The 9,416-nt window shown below is 60.9% G+C and overlaps 1 protein-coding gene across 1 annotated transcript in view; it reads left to right on the top strand.

The window, feature by feature from the left end:
- LOC113978690 (homeobox protein GBX-1-like) overlaps nucleotides 1-6,835 on the top strand; it is a 7,444-nt gene extending 609 nt beyond the window's left edge. The window contains 2 exon segments of the mRNA XM_027705821.1: nucleotides 1-542; nucleotides 6,177-6,835. The exon segment at nucleotides 1-542 is cut by the window's left edge and continues 33 nt beyond it. Of these exon segments, the coding sequence (XP_027561622.1) occupies nucleotides 1-542; nucleotides 6,177-6,700 (1,066 nt within the window). The 3' untranslated portion in view covers nucleotides 6,701-6,835.
- The last annotated feature ends 2,581 nt before the right edge of the window (nucleotides 6,836-9,416 follow it).

Below are 9,416 nucleotides of genomic sequence, written 5' to 3'. Positions count from 1 at the left end.
GGCGGCGGGATCGCGGCGAGTTGGCGGCGGCCCGAGCTCGCCGGAAAGTTGGTGCCGGTTGAGCCGGCGGCGCCCGCTCGCCATGCAGAGACCCGGCGGCCAGGGGACCGCCTTCTCCATCGATTCGCTCATCGGGACGCCGCCGCCGCGCTCCGGGCACCTGCTCTACACCGGGTACCCCATGTTCATGCCGTACCGGCCGCTGGTGCTGCCGCAGGCGCTGTCCCACGCCCCGCTGCAGTCGGGGCTGCCGCCGCTGGCCCCGCTCGCCTCCTTCGCCGGCCGCCTCACCAACACCTTCTGCGCCAGCCTGGGCCAGGCCGTGCCCTCCATGGTGGCGCTCACCACCGCCCTGCCCAGCTTCTCCGAGCCCCCCGACGGCTTCTACCCGCCCCAGGAGCTGCCCCCGCCGCGCGCCACCCCCGACGCCGGCTGCCGGCGAGGCGCCGAGGGCCTGGAGGCGGAGGAGCTGCCCCCGGGCCGCGACAAGGGGCCGCCCGAGCCGCCGCTGCACTTTCCGGACCCCTTCCCCGGCCTGGCAGGTAAGAGTGGCGCGGGCCCGCCCCGCCCGGCGGAGAGCGGCCGGCCCGCCTCTCCCGGACCCCCGCAGCCCCGAGAGGACCCTGACCGGGCTCTCCCCGCCGCGCCGGCGGCTCCTGGGGATGGCGGCCCCGCAGGGCCCGAGCTCGCCAGGACGGGAGCCGCGGACGCTGGGGGCCGGGGCGCAGCGGGCAGGACGGCGGGGTCGCTACGGCCTCGGCGGCTGGACCTGCCCGCGGCTGCGCTCCCTGTCCGTCCCGTCGGGCCGAGACGGGAGGACAGGGACGGTTCCCTGCCGTCCCGGGCCGGCTCCGCAGCGCCCGCAGCTTTTGCGGACTCCGCTCGCCTCGGCCGGGCCGTGGCGCAGGAGTGGGGGGAGCGCGGCCGGTCGGGAGGGCTGCCACGGCGGGCCATGGGCAGCTCGGCAGGACCAGAGCGGCGCGGAGCCGCGGCCGGGCCGGCGGCGCGGAGCTCTCCGAGGTCCTGGCACCCGGCCCGGGGCGAGCGAGGCGGAAGGCGACGGGGCGCGGCACGGCTCGGCCCGCAGGGCGGCCCGCAGCCCTCCCCGCCCGTCCCGATCGTGATCCCGGTCCCCGTTCGGGACCCGGTCCCGCTCGGCCCGGCGCGGGGCTGCCCCTTGTCCCCAGCACGATGCCGCGTTCGGGGCCGGTGCCTCCCGGCGTCGCCGTGCTGCGGCTGCCGGCGCTCCAAGTGCTCTCCGAGCCCGCCCCGCGGGGGCGGTGGCGGGGCAGGTCCCGCGCCGAGGCAGTCCCCGCAACCCCGCTCCCCTCCGTCCCAGCCGCCGTGCCCGCTGCCGTGCCCGCCGCTCGCCGCGTCGGCACCGGCTCAGCCCGACGTCGCGGGCAGGCGGCAGCGCTGCTCCCGGGACCCCCCGCTGCAGCTGGGGGAAGCTCCCATCGGGGTCCTCACCTTTGTGCGCTGCGGCCGCTCCCCGAGTGCGCCTCCACCGGCCTCGGGGACTTGTTGCTCCGTATTTCTCAGACGGGTCCAGCGCTCGGCTCTTCCCCCTCGGCTCCTGCAGCGTGGGGCGTGAGGGGTCCCTGTGGAGAGACGCAGACAAGCCAGCTGCTGCTTCTCCGGCGTGGCCTGTCCTGACCACTCCTGAGATCCACCTTTGTCTCACAGGCTTCTTGGCATGGTTGCATGCTGCAAAGTCTCTGCTGCTTCTCGCACTGCTCGGCTGTTTGTTCTCCATCCTCCTTTTAGTCTCTCCTGGATAAGCCCAGGTATCTCTCTTGCCCTGCCTGGTTCCTCCCTCAGAAGAGCATTTTCCTCGCTCAGGTATCCCTTGAACCTCACCCCTCACGTAGGACAATGGCGGCACTCTGCCTCCCCACTGCCTTTGTGGGTTATTAGGGCATTGGTGCACATCTGGTGCTCCCCAGCCTCTGTGCTGTGTTAAAAACCCAATGCGATCTCATTTTTATTGTGAAAGTCTACTCGAGGGCAGCGCTGCCCTGGCCAAAACCACCTCTCCATACGACTTCACCTTCCCAGTCTGTGGGCAGATGAACTGCATTGTGCTGGATCTCTCTCTGTGGCTCCTCCGTAGCCGAGCCCAACATGTTCCCTCCCCCCAAGAGACTCAGATGAACTGTCCCAGAGAGTGGCCACTTCTGAATCCAAGAAATTCTACCTCTAAGACTTCTCCGGTTGCAACTGGCTCATCTGGAAAGGAAGATGTCTTATTACCAGCTCATTCCCTGCTGCCTCTGAGCACTGTGCTTGCTCCGGAGCCATGAAGGATGCTTGTCTTTCTGCACAGGCATGTGCCCATGTGGACCCAACTCTGTGGGCTGCTCTGCCCAGATCCGAGAGGATTTGTCTGGCCAAATGTGGCCACCTTCTCCTATACCTAATATTTCTCCTGACTGTACCAGAGATGGACAGTAGGGTCTGTTTTACTAACCATCTCAGACTGCTGTGGGCTTTTTCCAATATTAGGGAAGAGAAAGATGATTTGTGTGTCGAAAGGAGTCATCAAAAACCATCTATAATGCAGTTTGTGCTCACATCCTGTCTGTGGACCTGGCCAAAAGCAATTGTCCAGCCAAGAGCAAGAGAGCACAATCTGTGCAATGCTCAATTCTAAAATGACACTTTTCTCATATCCAACCATCTGCACATCAGGGGCTTCTTGAGACAGGTGCTGTTTCTGTATATTTACTAAACTTTGACCAATTTGTTTTCTGTGACTTTATTTAATCTCCCCTGGAGTCCACCAGAAAGGAAAGATAACCCTGGCATCAGCCACATCCCAAGGCAAGGTGTTCCACAGATCTCGTATCTGTAGAAGAACCATGTAAAGAATAAATGCCTCCTTTTGTCTGTTTTACTGACATCAACTGACTTATACCCAGACTTATACTTCTGTCCCTGGGCTCTGTGAGTATCTCCATTGCAGGTGTCTATGAACACAAGATCAGTTGCTTGCCAGATCAGCCAAAGAGGTCAATGCCCTATTTTAGGGCCTCTCTCTGCGTCCTCTGGGTTTCAAAATTGCCTCCAGTTGTTGCCACCCTTCTTGAGTGGGTAGAGACATGTAGGGAAACTGGTGGTGAGAAGCAGCAAAGCTTGGAGTCTGGTTTGTAACTACAGCTGCAACAAAGAGCATGACCCCTGGGGTAAGGGTACTCAACACCCAGCTCTCCACAGCTCTCCTGAGAGCAGGTTTGTTCCTGAGCTGTGCAGGTCTCCTCTGAGATCTAGGCTGTGGTCTGAGACCCTCTCTTGGGTTGATGTAGTGACTGCACATTCTGTCGGGGCAGGAGGAGTTTCTGTTGTTCCTTGCATGCTTACCAACACGAGACTCTTCTGTCACAACACCAATTCCTGATCCAGGTTTCCCTGATCCTGTTTGAATAGCTTTGTCTCCTGCAACACACAACTCTTCTCACCATGCTTTCCACATCCATAATCACAGCACCACAGAATGGTTTGGGTTGGCAGGGGCCTTTAAAGACCATGGGCAGGGAAATCTTCAACTAGATCAGGTTGCTCAGAGCCCTGTCTGACCTGGCCTTGAACGTTGCTGGGGATGTGGCATCCACCACTTGCCTGGGCAACCTGGGCCAGTGTTTCACCACACTCACTCTGAAATATTTCTTTATATCTCATCTAAATCGACCTTCTTTGAGTTCAAAACCGTCAAACCCCTTGTCCTATTGCAACAGGACCTGTTAAAAGCCTCTCTGTGTCTTTCTTATAAGTCCCCTTTAAGTACAGAAAGGCTGCAATAACGTCTCCCTGGAGCCTTCTCTTCTCCAGAGAGAACAACCCCGACTCTCTCAGCCTGTCCTCACAGCAGAGGTGCTCCAGCCCTCAGAGCATTTTTGTGACCTCCTTTGGGCCCTCTTCGATGTCTTTCCTAGGATCAATGAACAGCTGGGACTTTGTGAAGAGCAAACCAGAGGGTCAGCTCTATTCTTCATCTACTGCTTGTCGTCGATTTTTCAGTCACGATGCTTTGCTTCATGACAATTTCATTTCCTGTTCAAAGGCCTTGGAAGTCTCAGTGTACACCCCCTACACTATGTGTGGGATCCTCTGCCTCCATTCCTTCCTCGCTGGGGACACAGTAGGTGACTAACAAACCAATATATCAATTTTCTTTGTGAAAACATCTGGTTTAGACTCTGTCATCAAATAGTTCCAAGTTCCTTACTGCAAACCCAGCCCTTTTATAAGACACAAATGTGAGAGTGCTAGAGACTGTTCAAAATTTGGGGTCTGGTTAAGAAGAGGGTATCCAGACACAGCACCTGTTTTACAAATTATCATGTTGCAGTGGTAGCTCAGCCTTCTTCCAGTCTCCTGGGCACAGCATGGGCTGACAGGAGCAACCTGCCTCATCAGCACTGTTTGCTGGGGTGGCTGCTGGGATGCCATCCTCCATCCCTGGGGAATTGCAGGGCCAGGGCAGGACCTATGAGAGCTCTTGGGGAAGATGCTGATTTCCTCATAAGAGCTCTCTCACTTTGTCAGGCCCCGTGCTCCACGGGATGGAGATGGTACACAGAAGTGAAAGCTCTTCTCAGGAAGAAAGAGGTCCCTGTCTGTTCTTCTGCAGCAGGACAGAGATAAAGTTGTTCTTCCCACTATACAAAGCACTAGGAGCAGGCAGATGAATCCAGATCTCCAAAACTGGCCACCTGCTCTCAGGAAGCCACAGACTTGCTGCAGGACTGACAAGGGAAATGGGGGCTCTCACGCAGTCACCAGACTCCCAGCAATGTCTTCAGGGCTCAAATAGTCTCTTGCAGTAGCTGTTTGTGTATTTGAACCCTGCCCTGTCAGGCTTCTGAGGGCTGTTCTGCCTTTCCCACTGAGATGAGGTGGCCAGAGACCCAGTGGCCTGGGTTGCATGTGCCAGTACCTGGACACTGCTTGGAAGTTTGAAGAGCTGCTGCTTCTTCTTCTGCATTTTGGCTTATATTGAGTGGGAGTGCTTCAGGACTGGCTCCTTCCAGCAGTGATTCGTGCTCTTGGGTCAGACTTGAAGAATTTTTTGTCTCCTCTAGTCTCAGCATTCCTCACCTGTTTGTGCATAGCTGTGGGTCCTCCCTTCATGACACCTGGCTGTGACTGGGGACATCTTCTCACTTTGTTTGAGCCCTTCTACCGTGGAGGTGACCACCTTCCAGACCTCTTTCCTCCCCCATCTCCCACCATGTCCTCCCTTGCTCCATGGCTGTTTAATCGTTCAGTCAGCAGTTTGGGACAGAAGAAGCTTGCGAGGAGAAGATTCATACCCTTGTACCTTATCAATATCCTCGCAGCATAGGAGAGGTGTCTGCAGTGGTCTAAGCACTGCATCCTGTCCAGTGGCCTGGGATGAGGTGCTGTCTCTTGTGTGATGTTGGCAGGCTCTGTCCTGCCCCTCTGCACATTGCTGGGGGAAGCTGAGCCCTGAGCATCAGCTTTCTCAGCCCCTCGTTCCCTGGCTGCACAGAGAGCCACTGGTGGGGCCTGGGATTAAGGAGGGAGAGCCAGCAGTGGGACACCCCACGTCCTGTAGAATACAGAAGTTTGTTGGCTCTGGATACTCTGGACAGTCCTTTAGCTCCTCTTGGCTGGCTTCTTGCTGAACAGCACCAATGGTCTGGTGCAGTGGGAAGGGACAGGGAGGGCTGACCTGAGGGGCAAAGTATGGACGTTCTTTCCAACGTGGAGGTCCAGACAAGCCCTTGAAGGGTTGTGATGTGCTCTGCTGGACCCAGACCATCATGCTGCTACGGCTGGGCTGCGGGATGGGGATGGGGCAGCTGCTGGGGAGGTCAGACCCCAGGGTGCCCGCCGGGTCTGTGGGTGCTGCCCCTCGGAGCCGAGCAGGCTGCGGGGAGCAGGGCATTGGGGTCCTGGGCTGGAGCGGCGGGCGCTGCCCGCGGCACAGCCCGGTGCGGGGCTGCTGGTGGGGCTGGGACCACCGCTTCGGCCTCCCCGGGGCTGCGGGACGCGGTGATGGAGGGGTCCGGGGCCGCGGGAGCAGCTGCAGCCGCCCGCCGAGGGAGCGGGAGGAGGCCTCCCCCGCGGCTGCGGGGGCTCTGGGCGCGGAGGGACGGGGCGGGGCGGGGCGGGGGCCGAGCCGGCGGGCGCTGACGCTGTGTGCCCCGCAGACGGGAAGGCGTACAGCTCGGACGAGGAGAAGCTGGAGGTGAAGTCGGCGGCGACGCCGTGCAGCGAGCGGGAGGAGGAGAGCTCGGCGGGCGAGAGCGAGGAGGAGCCCTTCCTGGACGGGGCGGCCGCCAGCACCGCGCTGGGCGCCAAGGGCAAGGGCAAAGGCGGCCCCGCCGCCGAGCAGCCCCCGCCGGGCTCCGGGGCCGGGAAGAGCCGCCGGCGCCGCACGGCCTTCACCAGCGAGCAGCTGCTGGAGCTGGAGAAGGAGTTCCACTGCAAGAAGTACCTGAGCCTGACGGAGCGCTCGCAGATCGCGCACGCCCTGAAGCTGAGCGAGGTGCAGGTGAAGATCTGGTTCCAAAACCGCCGCGCCAAGTGGAAACGCATCAAGGCCGGCAACGTCAGCAACCGCTCGGGAGAGCCCGTCCGCAACCCCAAGATCGTGGTGCCCATCCCGGTGCACGTCAACCGCTTCGCCGTGCGCAGCCAGCACCAGCAGATCGAGCAGGGCGCCCGGCCTTGAGCCCGGCGGGGCTCCCGGACCCTGGGGCGGGCGCTGGGGGGCCCGGGCGCCCGCTCCCACTCCTTTGTACATGTCCCTTATTTATTCCGTGTAAACTCTGTACATACGGCAGCGCGTCCGTCTGTCCGTGCCATGGGGAGTGCGGCTGCCCCGCCGCCGGGCCCCCCCGCCCGCCGCGCCGGGCTGAGCCAGGCCGGGCCGGGCCGAGCCGGGCCGGGGCCGCGCTGCCTTGGGCGCCCGCCCATGTATAGCTGTGATTTCAATAAATTATTTTCTATGGAGCGAGGCCACGTTTTTCCTCGCTGCAGGGATGCGGGCCCGCGGCCCCGGCCCCACGGGGGCGGAGAAGGGAGAGGGATGGGAACAGGGACAGGGACGGGCGACATGGGCAGGGAAAGGAACAGGGGCAGGGGCAGGAGCACGGGCAGCGGACCGACCCCGAGGGGCGGCCGCGGAGGCCTGGGAGGGCGGGCGGCGAGGGCGGGAGGCTCCGGGGCTCACCGGTCCCTCGGCCAGTGGGGCCCACGGAGCCGGCGGCTCTGAGGGGAGCAGCGGTGGCCTTGCGGGCTTTATGGCACCCGATGCAGTGCCAGTACCGAGACACAGGAGGGGGAAGGGGAGAGGAAGGGCCGAAAAGCGCCCGGGAGCATCTCCAGGTCCGCCTTCCCGCCGGCGGGGCCGCGGCCGGGGCTGGGGCCGGGACTGGGTCGGGGTCGCCTCCGCAGCTCACCCCGGGGTGGGGGGGGTGTGCAGTGCCCCAGATTCCCAACACGGCTGCGGCTCCTGCCCTGATCTGGGACAGCTGCTTCCCTGGCGCCCAGGCTCAGGGACGGGAGCAACAAGGAAAGGGGCTCACACATCCAGGCCATCCAGGGTGGAAATCTCTGCTCTTGAGAGCTACCACATGAGATGCTGCTTCTGCCACCAGCAATCTCAGACACTGAGCCCGATCCCAGAACCCTATGAAGATCCAGTTGACGTGGGGCACAGCTGCACACCAAGTCAACAGCACAAGGGCCGTGTGGTTCCACCACTCCCCAAGTGTCCAGCCGTGGGAGTCTCTGCCCTGGTTTGATGAACATCAGCGAGTCCACGGGGCAAAGGAGCTCCTGCACCTGTGCTGTGGTAGCAACACCCATTGCAATCCCACCAGATGTTCCTGGACAGGGAATAGGCTCTCTCCAAGGTGCTGCTGGGGCGCCAATTGCTCCAGGGTTTGGTGGGGAGTTTGGGTCACACAGGGTCCAGCTGGCCATTGTCACCTTCCCTGGGAGACACAGCCTGGGAGAGCAGGAAACATCTCTGACAGCCAGAGCTGACTTCATCTTCCTGGGTGCCCTCTCTGATGCCACAGCAAGGCTGGGGCACAGTGCTGCCGGGGGGAACGAAGTGCTCCCTCCCCATGGCCCTTCCCTCTTTGGCAGGTACATTCTGTTCACCCGGAGTGTGGAGCCCATGCTGAGCCCGTACCACTGAGTCGTCCTGCAGCAGCCTGGCACCTCAGAGCGTTAGGGGTGGCTGTCCCTGCCTGTGGGGGGGCAGCTGAGAGCAGAGCAACTGTTCGCACAAAGCCATGCTCCTGGATGGCCTTGGCAGGTGCCCCTTTCCACAGAGATGTTTGCTGCAGGTCCCAAGACAGTTCTGAGCACAGCTGGCTTCCACCACAGGACACCTTCTGTCTCTGTCCCTGCACCACCAACCTGGAACTGCCTGGCCTGGTGTTGCTCAGCGTGGGTTTGGCCAGCTCAGGTTCCAACACCTGCTGGCGTTTGCTCTGGATCAGGGGAGGTAAATGTCCGCTGCCCTGCCCTCAGGGAAACTGTCAGCTCCCTTTTGCACATGCTGGGATAGAGCTGCCTGCACCTGAGAACCCCAGCTCAGGTGTTCCCCACTTCTTCCTCCCTGCATGGGGGTTGGTCTGAGACAGAGACTGAACTTACCTGTGCTGCAGAGCTGCAAAGGGGACACAGCCATTTGCAGTGACTCCAGCAGCTCCTGCACATGAACTGGTGCACACACCTCTGGCCAGGTGGGATGGGAGGGGAGGGTAAAGCCATTCTGCAGCTACGAGCAGGGCTCTGCCACTACAAATGTGTCCACATGAGGGGTCTGTGTCACTGCAGCCAAGCACGGCACAGCAGTGCATGTTAATCACAACACTCCAGAAAGCGTCCACAGCTCCAGGGGCAGAGCACTGACAAAGAAAGGAGTTAAGTTTTATTTTAGGGTTGAGGAACTCCCTTACTCTCGCTGAGCATTTCTGGATGACGCTAGTTTGGTAAGTCCTGCCCCAGTGACAGCAAGAGTTTATTGTGTCCTTAACCCACCCCCCCGCACTGGGCAGGCCATTGCCTACCTGAACTCCATGTACAGAGCATCCCTGCTCCTCTGCACGCTCATCCATCAGCTGCCACTGACATGGATCCAAGACCTGGAGCTTTCAGCTGTGTGGAAGTTATTTGGGTTTTGGCTTTTTTTTGTTGTTGCACTAGACCAGTCCCAGAGCCCATAAACACTGCAGCCCTACAAACAGCCGTGTTAAAATCCCCACAAGAGCTGCAGAGGGGCTGCTCGGTCTGGTGCTACTGTAGGTGACAGACTCATGCTGTCACCAGTGCTGCTGGAGAGAGCTGCAGAGCAGCAGAGCGCTCCTGGCACCACGCAGAGCAGAGCAGAGCTCCCCGTGAACCTGGAGCACTGCGACGGCTCTGGTGCC

This window comes from Neopelma chrysocephalum, unplaced genomic scaffold (genome assembly GCF_003984885.1).
Source record: "Neopelma chrysocephalum unplaced genomic scaffold, ASM398488v2 Primary Assembly neopelma1_357, whole genome shotgun sequence".
Lineage (NCBI taxonomy): Eukaryota > Metazoa > Chordata > Aves > Passeriformes > Pipridae > Neopelma > Neopelma chrysocephalum.
The sequence above is the reverse complement of the archived record's forward strand: the minus strand, read 5'-3'. Positions and strand labels throughout refer to the sequence as shown.